The sequence below is a fragment of the Chenopodium album genome, chromosome 24 (assembly GCF_948465745.1).
Source record: "Chenopodium album chromosome 24, dcCheAlbu1.1, whole genome shotgun sequence".
Lineage (NCBI taxonomy): Eukaryota > Viridiplantae > Streptophyta > Magnoliopsida > Caryophyllales > Amaranthaceae > Chenopodium > Chenopodium album.
In genome coordinates this window covers 24,545,503-24,563,920 of record NC_137857.1, presented here as the reverse complement: position 1 = coordinate 24,563,920, position 18,418 = coordinate 24,545,503, and the positions used below count along the sequence as shown (strand labels likewise).

At 34.0% G+C, this 18,418-nt stretch overlaps 1 protein-coding gene and 1 long non-coding RNA gene across 4 annotated transcripts; one reads left to right on the top strand and one right to left on the bottom strand.

The window, feature by feature from the left end:
- The first annotated feature begins 240 nt into the window (after nt 1-240).
- LOC145611975 (uncharacterized) lies at nt 241-4,622 on the top strand. Of its 3 annotated transcripts, none has more exons than XR_014106500.1 (5): nt 241-466; nt 821-884; nt 1,681-1,753; nt 2,206-2,273; nt 4,330-4,622. It is a non-coding gene; the product is annotated as an uncharacterized LOC145611975 (long non-coding RNA). The 3 variants fall into 3 exon arrangements; XR_014106501.1 differs by having other exon boundaries at nt 2,206-2,310; XR_014106499.1 differs by lacking the exon at nt 2,206-2,273.
- A 5,370-nt stretch (nt 4,623-9,992) lies between these two features.
- On the bottom strand, nt 9,993-17,362 carry LOC145610684 (putative disease resistance protein RGA4). The gene is made up of 2 exons (XM_081665984.1): nt 16,723-17,362; nt 9,993-12,838 (listed from the first exon to the last, which is right to left on the bottom strand). Exons 1-2 carry the CDS (start codon nt 17,360-17,362, stop codon nt 9,993-9,995), a joined length of 3,486 nt encoding a protein of 1,161 aa, XP_081522110.1.
- Between the last annotated feature and the right edge of the window lie 1,056 nt (nt 17,363-18,418).

The window sequence follows — 18,418 nt, the reverse complement described above, 5'->3', positions numbered from 1 at the left end:
TACTACAAAAGGAGGCTTTTTTCAACGCTATTCACTCGACGCTTAGGTTGGGGTGTCAACAACAAATTTAATGGTTCCGCGTGTCCACGACGCTTTTTAATGTCTGAAGTAATTCTAGACATTTTTTAGCGTCGAGAATACAAACATGTGCCCCGCACGTGTACTCAATTAGGTGAATCCACGCGAAACGCGGTCATTATACCGCTTAAAATTACAAAACCCCCAACTCGTCATATTCTTAACCCTAACTAATCTGTATTTTTTTCTTCATTCGATCGAAATTCTACGCAGCGATTCATGGAGTTATGGCCCAGATTTTGAATTCAAATCTTCTTCCTCCTTGCGTTTCTCAAATACTATCACACCAATTTACATATCTTGCCGAAAATTACTATCTTTCTCTCAGATCTGATTGTTTGCATTGAAAATTGATTTGCGACAGCTATTGCTCTTGTTCTCTTCACAGGTTACATTCCTGCATCACTCTTTGTTGATTTTTAATTCTTAATGGCAATTCTTTCATTTTTTGTGTGAGTTTAATTGATACTTGCAAGTTGTAATTGCCCAATTTCACTCATTTTGAAACCCTAGGTTATAGATGTCGTTGAATTACTGGTTTTTTTTTATTAAAACTCTTTGATTCTAGATTGTTTTTTATATCTTCGTAGATTGAAAATTTTAGATCTTTTATATTACAGTATGAAAAATTCAACATTGAAATTTTTTGTTTATTGGAGCAAAATAAGATAAAATAAAAATCGGTTTTAGTACTTTATCTTGGTAAACAAGGTCCGTGGATTTCAAATCGTGAATCTTGCAGATTCTGCAATGTGAGCATCAACATTAGCCTAAGCAACAATGGCGATCTACAAAGGAATCTTGAGGTACACTTACGAGAAGAAAATTAATAGTTGAACAAGTACTTATTGGTGAAATATGTTATGAACTTTAATGCTGAAATCTTTGTTTGTTGACTAATGCATCATAATGAATGGATAGTGGGAGCTATTGTTGGTTTTTACTTTTTAGCTCAAGCAGTATATCTAGTAATTTTTTAATTAAATGTGAATAATAATTTTTCAAATTACACTTATTTGTTGAGAATTCATTCTAATTCACTTGTATTTCATGGTATTAGGTAAATTTCTTCCTATTCCTATCTCTCTGCCAGCTATGTTTTGTATGTGGTTAGGTCCATGTTTCAATATTTTATAAATAAGAGAGAAATCATTTTATTATAGAAACGAGTTAGCAAAAATTGAATTTTGATTGATATTTACACTCTTCAACTGAATTGGAAGATATGTTACTTTAGTTGTATGGTGAAACAATTTTGGTGTGGGCCTTGCGGCCTTAGAGTGCCTGTTGATATGGAATATCATGAATATTGTTCTATGTTGTGACTATTTAGGTTCTGTATTATAATTGAATGGATAATTGAGAAGGATAGATGTGTGTCTCGGGCCTCTCGGCGCATAGGTGATAATAATTATTGTTTTGTATGAAAAGTTTGGTCTTAAAGTATTTTATTTCTACTACTGCCTGGACTCTCCTCTGCCATCTATGTAAGAGGGGTATAGTGCAACGTGTTCCCTCTATGGTTGTTCTGAAGCTATAATATCATATTTTAATTACCGTTTTCTACTGATCAGCTGTGTGGTTTTCTGTTTTTTTTTCCAGGTTTATCTTAAACTTTGTTCATCAGATCTTGTTGCAGGCTTGTCATCTTTAGATCGACTTGAAAGCTTAAGAGGTATTTGTTTTATCCTTCTATATTTGTTCCTTTTAGAAGAACTAACATCAATACTTTGGGTTTCAAATCATACCATTTTATATTTCCCTTTAAAGTTACTGAATTCTAGAGTATTGGTGTAAAAAAATAGCTACACATTCTTAAGTAGCCGTAAAAACATCTGTTAGACTATTATTGTTAGTTAAATGACTTTTTTTTTTTTAAAATTTGTAGCACTCAAGTTCATTTGTATGCATAATCAACATGATGCAGCCTCTTAGATTTTTTCTTCAAACCTTTTGTTTTTCCCATATTAAGATATGCCTTTCCAGTTGATCCCCTTGCCTTTACTGGGCTTTTAGGTTGGTCCTTCTGCCTTGTTGTTTGATTTTTATACGGAAATGTGACATTGAGCATCATCTTATTTAGAGAATTTTGTTTCTGCATAGTTAATGGTTGTTTTTTCTCTTTAGGTTGGTCCTGCTCCCCTGCTGCTTGCTGTCCTACTCCCCTGCCCCAAAACACAAGTTCTGATGTTCAGGCATAGTCTCATTAACCACACAACCTTCCAATGCAACGTATTATTTGAAACTCTCAAATCTGCCCCAGGAGAATGCAAACCCTGGCTTTTTCGATTTCCTTTTTTATTTTAATAATTCGTTTCAGATCTAAGGCATACATGATTGACATTTAGAGCTTGTGTGAATGCTTGCTTGTGATGTGTGTGTGTGTGTGCCCTGCTCCCCTGCTACTGCTTGTCCTGCTCCCCTGCTGCTTTTATACTACTTGTCTGCCTTTTGCTGTTGGGGTAGCAAGAAGTTAGGAACTACTCTGAGTTGTCTTCCCTCGGGGACTGTTTCTTTGGAGACTATAGTATCACATTATCACACCAGAAACTATTGCTGTTTTTTTATGGAAAGAGATAACATTGCTGAGAGGCTTGTAAAGGGGCTATTTCAAAAAAAATTCCATATAAGTATTTTACATCCTCTATTTTTATTTAACTGAAAAAGGGTCCCATGTAATTGATTGTATAATGGGAACATTGTACCGTTGCACGGTTCTGTCTTTAGTTTGTTACCTTAAGCTCTCAGCGTGCAGTAACTTTACTTATTTGTTCCAGTGCTCTTTTTTCTAAAGTGGTGTAAGATGTAATCTGATCAGATTTCAAATCTCAGTCTAATTGTATCTGTTGTATCAATTTACCCCGACTTTAGGTTCATCTCAAATTTTTTTCCTACATCTTTCATTCTAACCATTTCCTTTTACTCTAGAGTTCTAGCCTCTCTGGTTTAATATTATTTTATTTTAAAACATATGGAATGTGCCAGAAAGTTCACATAGTTGAATAGTTGATCACGGTTGTGACCTTGAGCGTACAAGCGCTAGACCATTGCTAGCTCATAAGCTCAGTTATATCCATTTTGTTTTGGCCCCTAACATCATTTTTCATGTTGCTGAATTTTCAATTATACAAAAGTTGCACTCTTTGTCTTTTAAATGTAATATTTTAAGAAACCTTAGTAAATTGTTGAAATTTTAATTAAATGATCCTATCCTAGATATCTCTCCACCCATGAACCCTTTTCTTTCTGTATGTTTCACATATTTTTGGCTGCTTTTGTTTTAGTCAATAAGCCTGGTGCAAGAAGCGTTAAATATTGACTTAAGTTGCATGCCTCTGTACCCCAAGGTCAGGTCTACAACCTGGGTTCCTTAACCTGGGTTCCTCTGTACCCCAAGGTCAGGTTTGCAACCTGGGCAACCTGGATTCTAGTTTAGAATCAGGGAAACCAACTATTGAGTGTGCTATATGAAAAGGCGTAGCCAGTAGAGTATGTGAATACGATTAAAAAATAAAAAATGATGTGCTCTTCAAGGCTTCAAGCTATAGTAGCTGTTTTTTTTTTTTTTTTGTTAGATAGGAACCCTGCCATTTTTGGTATATGGCTTACAGATTTGCAGTGCATAAAAATTACAATGCATCTTTGAGGATTTACAATCATAAGATTAGGAAAAATAATGATATTAGTAATGGTGGGGTGAAAACTCAGTTTTTTTCATTGGATATTCCCTTCACTTGGAATACTACTTGTTACCATGTTTAATTGAGATGACTGATGACCATCTAATCTGATTCTGTTTAGCCAAAATCTGGCCTGAAGGCCCTGCCATATGATTTTATTTTATACTTGCAATGATTTGTATAAATAATACTCAATTTTATTGCTTGAATCAAGTTTCCTGGCATAGTTGTTTATACCTTGGAAAAAGTTTCCTGCCATATGATGACATGTATGTATGATTTTGCATAATGTGTTTGGGGATAAAAATGTCTTTGTTGTTAGAGTTGTTACCTCACCCATTTTACTTGCTCTAATTTTTACAAAAAAAAAAAGATACAAAATTTCTCATAAAAGATGGATGAATAAATAAGACAAGTAAAATGAATGTGAGATGAATTCAAACAAAGCTGATGTACATATATCTATATGAAGTATGAACTGATTGTGATCAAGTTATTCATATGTGTAATGGTGTTTGCTCTGGTAAAAAATGATTTAGACTAATTTATACTTTGTATTTTTTTTTTGAAGATTGGAAAAGGCAATGTAGGTGCAACAAAAGAATAGGCCGGGACACTTGAGCATCAACAAGCGACTATATCGATCAATGTGGCCATCATCTATCTATTTTGGTTTTTAGTCTTATATTAGTGATGTATTTATTTAGGGACAAGCTACATACTATTTAATATGCGACCATTTTTTTTTAATTGTACTGTCTTGATGTTTTCTTTTCTAATTTTGGTAATTAACTAACTACGACTTACTCTTTTTATTGTTGATTAATTATTTTTTTTAATCTAGTTATATAGAATTTTTGTTTATTTTTATTTTAATGTTATTAATTAATTTAATTTATGATAAATTTAAATAATTATAATGTATGTATGATGATAAATTGATAAAAGAAAAAAAAAAGCTTAAAACATAATTCTAGACGCTTTTTAATGTCTACATAATTGCATATTTTCAAATTTCAAAGACTTTCCCGCCATACCATAGGCTGACACGAATAAACGCAAGACAACAAAAAGTGTCGCTAAATTTGATTATGTGGACAGGAAAAAGCGTCGCTAAAAAACTACATACATTTGGGATAATGCGCGAAATACGTAATTTTCGACGCTTCGTATATTAGTTTGGACATTAAAAAGCGTCGAGATTCTCGACGCTTTTTTGTGTCTCTGAAAAATTTTCGACTCATGGATTTGCGACGCTTTTTTGCAGCGTCGAGAAATATTTTTTCGACGCCTTTTAGCGTCGAAAATATGCCTTAAAAGCGTCCAAAAAACACGCTTTTTTGTAGTAGTGGAAAGTCGGTACCCTCCACAAAAATGACGGAAAATTTTTTCTTTTTTGCATTTTCGAGTCGCACACTACACGAGTTATGTACATTGAGTCATGTCGTGTCAATTCACCTTGGGTCAACCTCAAGTCAGTCAGTCACATTGAGTTAACCTCAAGTCAATCATTCACCTTAGGTCAACCCTAAGAAACACATCAAGCCTTAGGTCAACCCTAAGAAAAACACCAGCAAAGTCTTTTGGCAATTCTTTTGATTTTTACAGGATACAACCATTCAGCAAAGCTCTTGTTCGCAGCCAACCGAACGATCGCAACAAACATTCAAGTATCAAAGCTCTTTTGTTCAGAGACGCGTGGACATATCATCAAAGCTCTTTTGTTCAGAGACGCGTGGACATATCATCAAAGCTCTTTTGTTCAGAGACGCGTGGACATATCATCAAAGCTCTTTTGTTCAGAGACGCGTGGACATATCATCAAAGCTCTTTTGTTCAGAGACGCGTGGACATATCATCAAAGCTCTTTTGTTCAGAGACGCGTGGACATATCATCAAAGCTCTTTTGTTTAGAGACGCGTGGACATATCATCAAAGCTCTTTTGTTCAGAGACGCGTGGACATATCATCAAAGCTCTTTAGTTCAGAGACGCGTGGACATATCATCAAAGCTCTTTTGTTTAGAGACGCGTGGACATATCATCAAAGCTCTTTTGTTCAGAGACGCGTGGACATATCATCAAAGCTCTTTAGTTCAGAGACGCGTGGACATATCATCAAAGCTCTTTTGTTCAGAGACGCGTGGACATATCATCAAAGCTCTTTTGTTCAGAGACGCGTGGACATATCAAGAAAGCTCCATTGTTCAGAGACGCGTGGACATATCAAGAAAGCTCCATTGTTTAGAGACGAGTGAACAATCCTCAAAAAAGACTCCATTGTTCAGAGACGAGTGAACATCAACAACAGCAAGATGGCGTTCTCTAGCTTGTAGAAGGTTGTCAAAATGCAACAAAACGGTTACCCCAGAGACGTGTGCTCGACGGTGCAAGATACGCGTTTCTTAACTCTTTTATCTGTTTAACTAACATTATTTTACAGGTATCGGCGTTATAAGAATGATTTAGAATCGCAGAACGTTCTAAATCATTCTCCGTCCCTATCGATACTTTGACTTTCGTTTTCGAAACCTAAGTTTCTCCAAACTCAGTCAAAGTGGGGGCTTCTGTAGACACCCATTTGTGTCTCCCCAAAACCAAACCCAGTGATGAATACCTTTTGCGTCAAACCATAATCGAATGAGGTGAAAGTGTGGAAAAGTCAAGTGTTGCGGTTAGTTTTTATTAAAATCCTTCTTTCTGTTTTCGAAAACATGCTCTATTTTATGAAAACGTCCAATTCAGTTTATTTTGGTCCATGATAAGGGTCCAATAATAGTGTAGTTGGATGGGGCTCAAAAAGACCTTTCCAACGATATATTATAAGCCCAATTCCGATGAATAATGAGGAAGTTATGGCCAAAATACTAAATTGGGCCCAAACCGGATTTTACCTACGACCCAATGATCATGAGGAGGGTCCAAAGGTTTAATCCTATTCCTAAACTAATTAGGACTGATTAGAATCTTCTATAAGTTTCTAAAATATCTTAATTATCCTTTTTTGAAAAGATAAGATCATGGAATTTGATTTGAATATAAACTTTCCTTTTTTAAAACTTTCCTAATTCTATTCGGATTTAAACATGTTCAAAGATAGTCAGTTATTATTTTCGTGCCTTAAATTTTTTATCCAAATTTTATAGGGTTGGATAGATCTTGAAATTATCTTTCCAATGATATATTATAATAATAATTCCGAGCTATAACGAAAAAGATATCAAAGATATACAAAACTCTATCCAAAACTGATACCCTTTCACTATTTCGGCCATATCTTTTTATCTACAAAAGATTTTAATCTGATTCTAATTGCATTAGAAATTAGACTTCAACAGCTTTCCAACGACATATTATATGACTGATTTGGACTTTTGGATCAAAAGATATGATAAAAACAAAATTCGCAAAAACTGCTGTCTACGAGTTTTATTTCGATTTGAATTCGGATTTCTTTTCTTATTCTTCGACCTTCTCTTTTTTTCTTATAAATAGAGGTCTTATCTCCCCTTTTTTAATCATCAACTTTCATCGATTCTCTCAATCAATTCTCATTAACTCTTCCTTAATTCTCTCTTTTCTCTCTTGAGCAATATTTGCTTTCTTTCTCCCTCTTTTTCTAAACTAGCTTTTTAAAAACAATATTCCGCATTCACAAGATTTAGAATCTCTTAGCCAAGTTCGACGGTTGCCTTCGCCCTAGACGTGTAAGGTTGATAATTTCTGAGGGTTTGGTCCAAAACTAGTCAAAACTTTATTTAATTTGATTTCAATTTAATTCTTTAGTTATTGTTTATTATTTTCATTGAAGTTTACTAACTTGTGTATTTTGTTATTAGAAAGAGGTACGAGGCTTCAAATTAAGTAGAGTAGCTTACTCCCTATTTTATTAACAATGTAGATTGCACGTCTATTATTGTTTTATGATTCCTAGTATCATGTTAGGATGCTTTTAATGCTTTCTAGTATCATGTTAGGATGTTATCTTATGCTTTCTAGTATCATGTTTAGGGTGCCTTTACTTATTTCTAATAGCATGTTAGTACCATGTTAGGTTTAAAGCTTTGATCTTTATTGCTTAGTGACATGCTAGGAGTCGCTATTAATCTTGTTAGTATCATGCCTAGCATCTTGCTATTATTATTAAGCTTTATTATACCTTATCATGATTATAATTATTGTTATTATGATTATTATTATTTATTATTGTTTATTATTTATGTTGCTTTATATTATTTATTGTTATTGCTTGATCACACCCTTTATGATTGTTAAAGGGAATTTGTACTTGAAATCACGCTTAATAAGATAATTATTAATTTGGTTTAGGCTAACGTGATTTTAACTCAAGTGATCGCCAATAATAGTATTATTTGTGCATTAATATTCAACCAACATAGATTAAACAGGGTAGGTTCAATATAATGTTTGTATGTTATTCGAAAAGCGCGCATGAATACGAGCAGAACAAAGTAGAGGCCTATTTTATAGGGCGGGTCCTTTCTTTTGTAGATTGGATTCGTACCCTCATCCCCGGACCCTGTTTAGTTTAAGACCTTATGGAGTTGATGGTCCTTTTGGATTGTCTTTTGGGTTTACAAGTTCCTAAAACTTGTTGGCGACTCTTTTTGCTCTTTGTCTTTCCCTTTGGAACGCCACCGTACTTTAGTGTATGATCACAGTGGGGTTCAAGTTTGGGGTTATCATAATGCTTGAAATATTCCCTACACCTGGGCAACCCAAGCAAGGAAGAGGAGAGTTTGGTCCACAAACAATGTTATAGGCGCTTCCATACTAACACCAATTGGTAATGGTAGGAGGTACTCCTTTACCTTATAAAGTGAAATAATCTTTCCTCTTTCTCCGATGTGGGACACTCACAAGTGGGCAATAATGAGTTTCAACAGTTACAATGAAATTATAAGAACATACTATAATAATATAATGAACAAATACATAGAGTGAATATAGCATACTATTAAAATGTAATGGATATATTCCTAAAGTCAAATGAACATACGGTTAAATGATGTTCTTTGATTGTTAGTATAATATATTTTTGTTTGTGATCTAATGCTTATTATTTATTTTTGAAATGTTATTTGAATTTTGTCTTTAGATTATGGTGACTGAATAAAAATAATTTGTATTACATAATACTATCATGTTTTTTTTTTTTTATTAATTACGGATGTTCTTTAAATATACCAAAAGAACGAAATATAAATCTGGATGTTCATTTAAAAACAGCTATATATTCATTAAAAAACAACTATATATTCATTCCGCCTTTAAAAAAAAACTTATAAAACCGTACGGCTCAAGGAAGAAATTTTCAAATAACAACACTAGTTCAAAGTTGAAAATTAACTAAAAGTTACCTTAAGAAAGGCGCATGATAAAACTATTGCATACTCTGTAACAGATTAAAAGCTTTGGAAATTTTAAAGCTGAGATAAGATAAAGAGCTAATAAATTAGAAGAGAATAAATAAATAAATAAATAAATAAATAAATAAATAAATAGGAAGACTATTCAATGGCTACATAAAAATTGTGGCCACTATATTACTTTTAATCCAAACCCTTCATTTTTAAAGAGGAGATCTTATCCATTCATCTGTTTGATCATGACTTTTTTTTTTAAACCAAAATTAACCAAATAATAACTGCCTTTAGCATTCTCCATTGATGTATACTCCGTAACCGCTTCTCCATTGATGAATAGACTTGCCAATATTTACAGCCTTAACACTTTCACAGGTGGTTTTGATGGGTAATTGAGAATGAATTTCTACAAATATAGCGTTAGGAGTTCAATCGATCAAATTAATTATACAGTATAATCAAATAGCATCAAATATATTCATGGTAGCATTAGATCACAAAAAAAAGGAAGAAAAGTGCAGAGGAGAAGATGATTGATGGAATTTTGGCAACAAGCTTTAATTTTGGAGTATTAATATGAAGATTAGAGAGTCTAGAGCAGAAGGGGATCGACATTGCAAATTTGCAATTAAAAAAAAAAAAAAAAAAACTAAGTCAACTTAAATCAAATACATGAAATTTATAATGACAAATGTACGGTGTAGATTAAATAAATAAAGAATTATATTAATAATAATAATGGAAGGAGAATAAATAGTAGAACCTGAAAAAGGCAGCATTATTTGAATGGAAGCCGAGGGATGTCCATTTTGCTATCAATATCAAGAACAAGTAAAATGTTGAGCAATTCAAGCCCATTTCACAAATCTGAGCCATTGAGGTCCATCTTCTCTATCATATGTCTGTTTCAAAAGTTTGCAGCCCTTGATACTAATAAGATGTAATCTGGAGAGACGCTGCATAGCCTGTGGTGAAGGTAGTTTTTTCAACTTTTTGCAATCCTCTAATTTCAATGTATCAAGATATGACAAGTTGCCGATCCACTCCGGAAGTGTTACCAACTCATCAAATCTAATCAATGATAGACTTTGAAGGTATTGGAGTGGTTGCTGAGGTAGAGACTTGACAAATGAGAAATCTGTCAATGATAGCTTTGCTAGGGATTGGGGAAATAATGTTCTTTGGTTGAAGTCCCATTTATCTGTGTTTAAAATCTGAAGGCGATGAAGATTTGGGATCCATTGCTGATAAGAAGCTGTCAATGGGCAACCACTTATCATTAACATCTCCAAAGATGTAACGTGTGGCATCGACATCAGCAATTCACAATTTTGTACTGACAAATCGCGTAGAGAAAAAAGGTCATTAGGGATACAAGCCAAGGATGGGCATTGATTTATGAGTAACACCTTCAGAGATATCAGCCCACTGGGTATAAATTCCAGTTTCTCGCACATGCCTACTGTCAATCTCAACAAGTTGGAACACTTTGGCAGCTCTCCAGGTAACCTCACCATGTCATTTATTCCTATCAAATCCAACGACCAGAGACCATGGTTATATTTGACAATATCCAAGGGTTGGGTGCCGCCAATATGAAAAAGTTTCGGATGCTTCAGAGATTTATAGTGTAAAACCGGTACCTCTGTCAATTTCCAGCACTTTCGAACATGAAAAACTTCAAGGTTAGGAAATGCAGTTTGCATCGGCGATGGTGGAATCCATGTGGTAAGCCTTCTACAATGATCAATTTTGATCTCTGTTAGAGACGGAAACAATACCTTTTCTTCTCTAGTATTAGAGATGTTGCTTCCACTTTCATAAAACTCACCCCCTATACTTTTCAAACAATCGAATTTTCGCAGCCACAAGATCTTCAAATTAGGTAGTTGTCCGAATGTAGGAAGTCGGTTGCTTTTGCGGCAACCAATTAGTTTCACCTCTACAAGATTCACCGTTGTCCCTATCCACTTAGGAAACCTCAGACCCATGAATCCATCTATATATAATATTTGTATGTTCGGGTGAGGTTTAAGGCTAACCAAAACATCTTTATCATTATATATAACATCTTCATTACTATCCAAAGCATCCTCATCGCTATCCAAAACTTGAGAGGTTGTTGCATCCCACTCTAAATGTAATTTCACAATTTTCTTCTTCCTGAGTATAAGTGCTTCTTTTTTTTTGACACGTCGAAGACCTCTGATTTTCAGCTCGCCCACAACTTGATCTAATGGGCTTAATTCATCAATGGTCCATCCGTCACCATCACGCAACTCAAGAGGAGGCAAAGTCTGAAGGTTAGTTAATTGTCGCAGTCCCTTCGATGCTAACAAGAAATTATCCGTCTCTATGTGTCTTAAGCAGCTCAACCATTGCAATTCTTCGGGTAGTTTCCTCAGCTTAGAGCAACCTGTAACTCTCAGTGTTTGTAGTTGATAAAGTTTGCATATAGACTCCGGAAGTACAACAAATTCATTATGAGATAGGTCAAGATACCTTAGATGAACAAGCTTCCCAATAATAATAGGCACCTCTTTTAGCCCAATACCGTCCAAGATCAATGTTCGCATGTATCGTGCACGACCTAAGGTGGAGTTGTTCCAGCTTTGCTTAATACCCCAGAAGCTTATTGTTCTCAGCTTTCCAATCGGCAACCGATCAAGTGGTATTTTCTTCTCAGCTGCATCAAACGCCAAATGTTGAACGTTAGAGATAGCTTCGGCCTTAGTTTCAGCATTCCAAATCAACAAATTCTTCTTTGACACGTAGGCTGCAAGGTCATGCATTAAATCATGCATCTTATACCATGTTCGAATGCCAGATTTATCTTTCTCCTCTTCAAAGAATGAACATTTCAACAATATGTTCAAGTACCTCTCACCAACCAGCTCCATAGTCGAAGTGGAGTTGTCGGCTGCAAATTCATCATGAAGAAATCCTTGCGCTAACCACAGAGTGATTAATTGACGCTTCTCCATTTGAAAATCTTTAGGAAAGATTGCACAGTACGCAAAGCATTGCTTTACATACACGCGGTTCAAATCATTGTAGCTCAACAGTAACGATGGCAAGATATCCTTTATATCATCTGGGTGGAATTCCCAAAACTTATTTTTCTCTATCGATTCCCATTCAGAAACAAACTTCTTCGACTTCAATACGCCACCGATTACATTAATCGCCAAAGGAACACCGTTACACTTCTTAACAATTCTTCTCCCAACACCATTAAAAGAAGAATCATATCGGAAGGTCTCACCAAAAGTAGTATTTTTTAATAAAGCCCACCCTTCATCTTCAGATAATCCTGGCAATTTGTGTTTATAGAAAGCACTTGCTGCGTCTGCAACTTCAATTTTGCGGGTGGTAATCAAAATTACACATCCTCGTAGATCTCGAATACTCAGCAATTCATTTCTCAAGGAACTCCATGAGTTTTTGTTGCTTTCCCAAACATCATCGAGTACGAGAAGTAATTTCTTCCCCTTTAATTTTTCTTGAAGTGCATTTGTAATTGCATATGTGTTTTCCAAGTGAGGTATGGTTGGTGTATAATATTGTAACATGTCATTCAAAATTCTATTAACTTTGAAATGCTCGGAAACACATATCCAAATTTTCTCGTCAATATGATCATCAACTTTCTTATGATTAAACAGGTTTCGTGCAAAAGTTGTCTTGCCAAGACCTGTTTCAAGAAAATGAAAGACTGGATTAGCCAATTTATTTTTACCACAAGACATTATATAATTCATAAAGATTCTATAATTGACAGTACGTACAGTAAGTTGACTTAAAAAAAAATATAGAAAAATACAATTCGAATTAGAACAACTCCACATCCGAACATTGATCTTGGGTATAAATTTCTAACATATATAAATGAAAATAAATTTATTTTCTAAATTTCCAAGATGTAAATTCTTATGATTTAACAATAAGTCATATGTAAAGCAGGTGTATGTTAATTTTATTATAAGACATTCCTAACCTCAGGGGCGGAGCCAAGGGGCGCTGGGGTGGGCCATAGTTGGTTTTCACCATGTGATAGTGGATAAGAGTTCAAGAGTTCAAATCTTACAAATAACATTTTGTAGTAATTAGTTTTTTTTATTTTATTATATATATATATGTATATATATATATATATATATAGTAAATTTAATCAATAAACTCAATAATAGTTGCGAAATTACACATACATAGTATGATCTTGCCCCCCCCCCCCCCCCCCCCACATAGAATTTCTAGTTCCGCCACTGTCTAACCCAGTCTCCAAATTCCTATTATATTCCCACTTACCAAAAACAGCCCGTTAGAACTTAGGATAAGCTAGTAAGGATCATCATTTGAGTGAATAATAATTTAAAGCTACCATTAAAATTTTCAACTGGTCTATTAGAAAATAAATAACAAAGTCATACCATATTTCCTATCTAATACTTTTGTTTATTTATTCTTCTATATAATTATTTTTGTTAAAAACAAATTCTTCTTAAATATAATTAATGTATGGCATGAGATTTTTTTTCATGTGCAAATTATTTTCTTCAACTAAATCTATAATAAAAGTATTTAAGATAATTATTAATCATAATTCAAAGTAAAGAATATTTAACGTGGACCCGGGACATCGCCCAGACTAAATACGAGTTATTGATTATAAAATGTATTTTAAGGGCATGAAATAAATTCTTCTAAAATTACAAGGGGCAATATTTAATTATACTACTAAATCAAGTAAGTCAAGGATTTGGAAAGTTTTAATAAAAAAAGGTTCCTCTTTTTTGTGGGTGAAAATTTAAAAAAAATTCTCTGAATGGTTTAGAGATGTCTTTCATTACATTGATGTAAATATTGAAGGCGTCTACAAAAATACCCAACTTCAGCCCTGTTTACATTTACTGAATTGAACTGATTGGAGCTGTGCTGAACTAAACTTAAACTAAGCTGAAAATGAATATTTTATAAGAGAAGGAAATTAGAAGTTGAGCTGAATTGAGCTGATTGAAGTTAAATTAAATTAAATATAACTGAACTGAACTGAACTTAAGATGGAGTATACAAACCCTTTATTATTAAACAAGTACAAAGCCTCAATTTTTCAAAGAGCAAATTTTAAGAAAAACCAAAATTCTCTAGATCTCTCGGTACCTCCACGGCTCCACTGCACAGCCCCCCCCCCCCCCCCCCCCCCCCGCCTCGGCGAGCAGCAACATTGGCGACCGGCACTCTCTCCCCCTCCTCTCTCCGCGCGTGAGTTGGTTTGTGTATAAATATATTTTATGTCCTTTCTTTTCTTTGAAATTGATTTGAAGCTTTTAAATTAATACATAATTTTTATGATGTTTACACATTATTAAGTTGATTTATTTATATCGATTTATTTATATTGCCCCGTGATTTTCAGATTTAAGATGCTAGAAAGTCCTACAGTTGTAAAGCTTAGATAGATTGGAAATTTTGTCTTTTGGCTAGATTGGTAAATTAGCAAAATGGATAAAAAAAACTGATGTTTTATGTCAAAACTCAAAGTTACAAGTAGTTTATTATTGCTGTAATCAATCCATCATCAATCAATAGTCATCAATCAATCAATTAATAACTTTACACTAAAAGACACACCAGAAATGACATGTGTCATTTTCAGGTGTGTCCCTTAGTTTTTTTTTTTTTTTTTAAATCAAATATTTTACAGAAATAAAAGAATAAACTCAATCGAACTTAGGTGAACTGAAATTAACCGAACCAGATTATCAAACTCAAGGTTAACTTGAATAAACCCATTTTGAATCTAATACAAATTTATCGAAAATAAATATGAGCCGATTTAAAGTTGACCTCATCCCAGTCTAACCTTAACTCGATAGATCTTGATTCGAATTTGATCCTATTAAAAATTGACTCGACCCTAAACAAGAAAGGGTAACCTTCATCAAATAGGCATGACTTATGGTGGGTCAACCTCAAACTCTATTCAGTTACCAAGAATTGAAAAAAATGTGAATGAATATTTGGTTCAACTCGTAAAAAGGCAAGATGTCCAAGCTATCAAGATCAAGATGCAATTTACTGTTTGTTTGGTTTTTTTTTTTACTTAATTTTTGAACGGTTTTCTTATTCAATTTATTTAGTTTTCTTATTTAGGAAATTAATAAAAAATTTAGCTCATTAATCCAGTGATATAAGCGAGTGGAAAATTCTATTCGATTCAATTTTTTTATGTATTTGTTAAAGTCAAATCTCTTTTGTAGATGTTGTATGATTTTTTACTAAACATTTTGGTAAAGTTTTGTGTAGAACGGACTCACGTGAGTCCGGTCATACAATCAAAAAAAAAATTGAGGAAAAAAAATTTTAATGGTCAGAAAATAGAAAATAATAGTCAGATATTAGATTATAATGGTCAGAAATTAGATTATAATGGTCAGATATTAGATTATATAAATCAGATACTATATTATAATTGTCAGAAAATAAGTTCTATACATCAGAAAATAGGCTATATATATCAGAAAATAAGTTAAATATATCAGAAATTAGATTATGCTTATGCTGGTTGATGAGATGCTTCTGGCAACCTCTTTTGGCATAGTTCTTCCTGACAAGAGTAGTTATAAATTCCCTCCACTCATCAGTTTGTATCAGTTCGATCACGAATGATGGAAAAGAGAAGAGAATATATGTAAAAAGCAGTGGTTTAATTCTTTATCCTAGTGATGATTTTTTATCACCTACCTATCTGGATACATAGCCAACCTATTCAGAATTCCCCTTGTACGCGTAACCTTCTTCCTCCTCGCGGCGGTGAGATTCGAATCCGGGGCAGCTACCAAGTATGAATTTCATTAGTTGTTTTGTTTACTAGTACATCGTACATGAAGTCATAAGGCGTGTAGCGCCAGCATTCAGATCTGAGTGCACAAAATATGTGGTTTTGAGTCCTGTGACAGGGCAAGTTGCCCAGAAAATCTGTGGTTTGGGGGGTGGGGTCGCCGGCGCCGGGGGATGGGAGGGGGAGGATGGTCGCCGGTCGCTGACAAGTGGTTAAGTAGTAGCAGTGGGTGAGGATGAGTGTGTGAATTATAAACTGGACTCACATGAAACGGTCTCACACAAAACCTTCTCAAAGATTTTTTCTTACTTCAAAAAAAAGGAGAAAAAAAAAGCTTAGGAAAAAATAAGTTCAGATCAGATTACCTATATAGTTTTTTATCAATAAATATCTTTAAATTCGTAATGGAAAAAATATAAAATTTACATACTTATAAAATACGTATTATTACGAATCTAACAAAATTACCACTCAATATAACCAGATCGGACCTGATCTATAGCAAAAATAAGTGAACGAAACATCTACTAAACAATATTTGTTACATCAACAACATGCAAAAAAAAAAAAAAAAAAAAAAAATCAAACTCCGATTTATTTATTTTATCGATATTAGAAATTTAGAATGTATCGAAAGTAGCAGATCAATAGCTAGTGTTATTATTTAAAAATAAAACATAAAAAATCCTAGACAATATTATAGAATAAATAAAGAGAATAAAAGAAGACAGTTATACCTCCAATTCCAACAATGGCGACAATGGACAGATGATGATGAACTTCCTCGCTGGATGAATCAAGAATCTTTGATAGCAACTTCTCCTCATCAGACTTCCTCCCAATATATTCCGCACCATTTGCTGCAGCTGATTTCCGATTTTGATGAAATGATTCATCAATAGCAGAGGATGATGCTACTGCTTGTGTGGCTAGCTTCGCCTTCTTTATACCCGCGTCGGAAGCCTCCTTGTCTAAGTCGTCGAACTGAGAAAGGATATCTTTAATCCGATGACTCATTAGAAAATGGAAGACAACAGGTTGGGTAGCAGCACGAAATAAGCTTCCAGACTTTTTCTGTCGTTCGACTTCCCTACAGAGTAACTCATATTTATAGTCGTCCATGAATTCATCAGCAGAACGGACTACATCTGTGAATCTTTGAAGCCATTCATTCACAAAGCTGCTCTTAATGTCGTATCTGGCACTTCCCAGATCATTCAGAAATGCCTGGACGCTAAACAACTTTTTATCAAGTTTTTTAAGATTACCCTTAAAATCCCAGGCAATTTTAATCTCCTCCAACACCCGAGCTTTCACCAAATTCGTCACAGTTTTCGCTGTGTCTAACGCTAGGCCTGCTAAAAAAGCTTCCGCCATGGATGAAGTGGCTGCTGCGATGTGTGTGAGTAAGGTGTTGTGTTTGTAAGCAAAGACGCGTGAGCAATGAAGTGCTATGGTGAGGCTTTATATAAATATTTGATGAGGACGGAGCCTTCTAAAGGGAGGTTAGTGAGGTATGAGTAAATGCATAACGAGGGACACGGGGTCATTTCACATGAATTCATTTATGTATTTAAAGTAGTACCATTGAGTAACCAATAGTATCACTCAATAATCAAATATTACTATTGAACATTCAGAGACATTATATATATATATATATATATATATATATATATATATATATATATATATATATATATATATATATATATATATATATATATATATATATATATATATATATATATATGTAGCGGTACTATATATTTATTTAGTACTAAGGGCCTGTTCTCATTGGCTGAACTCAGCTAAACTGCATTGAACTGAACTGAATTGAACTGAAATGGAATATTTTATAAAAGAAGGAAATTAGGAGGTGAACTGAACTGAACTGAGTTGAGCTGGGCTGAATTGAACTAAACTAAACTTACTGAATTGAGCTGGACTGACTGAACTGAATTTCAACGTAAGAGAACAGGCCCTAACTACGTGTAAAAATAGTATCACTAAATAGTTTGTTGTATTACATAAGGTTTTAGTAGTACATTTAAAATTAGTCCCACTTACCCATCTTTCTCCTTTGCTTTTCAATATTTTAGTACTTGTTTTTGTTATGCGCTTGCAAATGCATAACAAATCTGCCACGCAATTGATGAGCGTTTATTTTTACAAGGTACTTCTACAATTTCTCACTCTCATAATTCAACGCTTTTTTGACGTACAACCAAATGACACGCTAAAATACTGATCGGGTAAACCATGACTAACCAAATAACCCCTGATCGCCTGTATACACACAACACTTGATCGAATTATCTCTAACTGACTGAGTAAACCCTTGATTGGGTAAACCCTCATCGAGTAGCCCTGATCACATCGTGTGATGACCAACCGCATATAAAAAATTTATGTTCATAATTACTTGTAAAT

Coding starts and splice junctions, on each gene's coding strand:
- LOC145610684 (XM_081665984.1), bottom strand. CDS start 17,362: ATGGCGGAAGCTTTTTTAGCAGGCCTAGCGTTAGACACAGCGAAAACT. Junction 12,839..16,722: donor CGCCATTGTTGGAATTGGAG/GTATAACTGTCT, acceptor TTCTTGAAACAG/GTCTTGGCAAGACAACTTTT.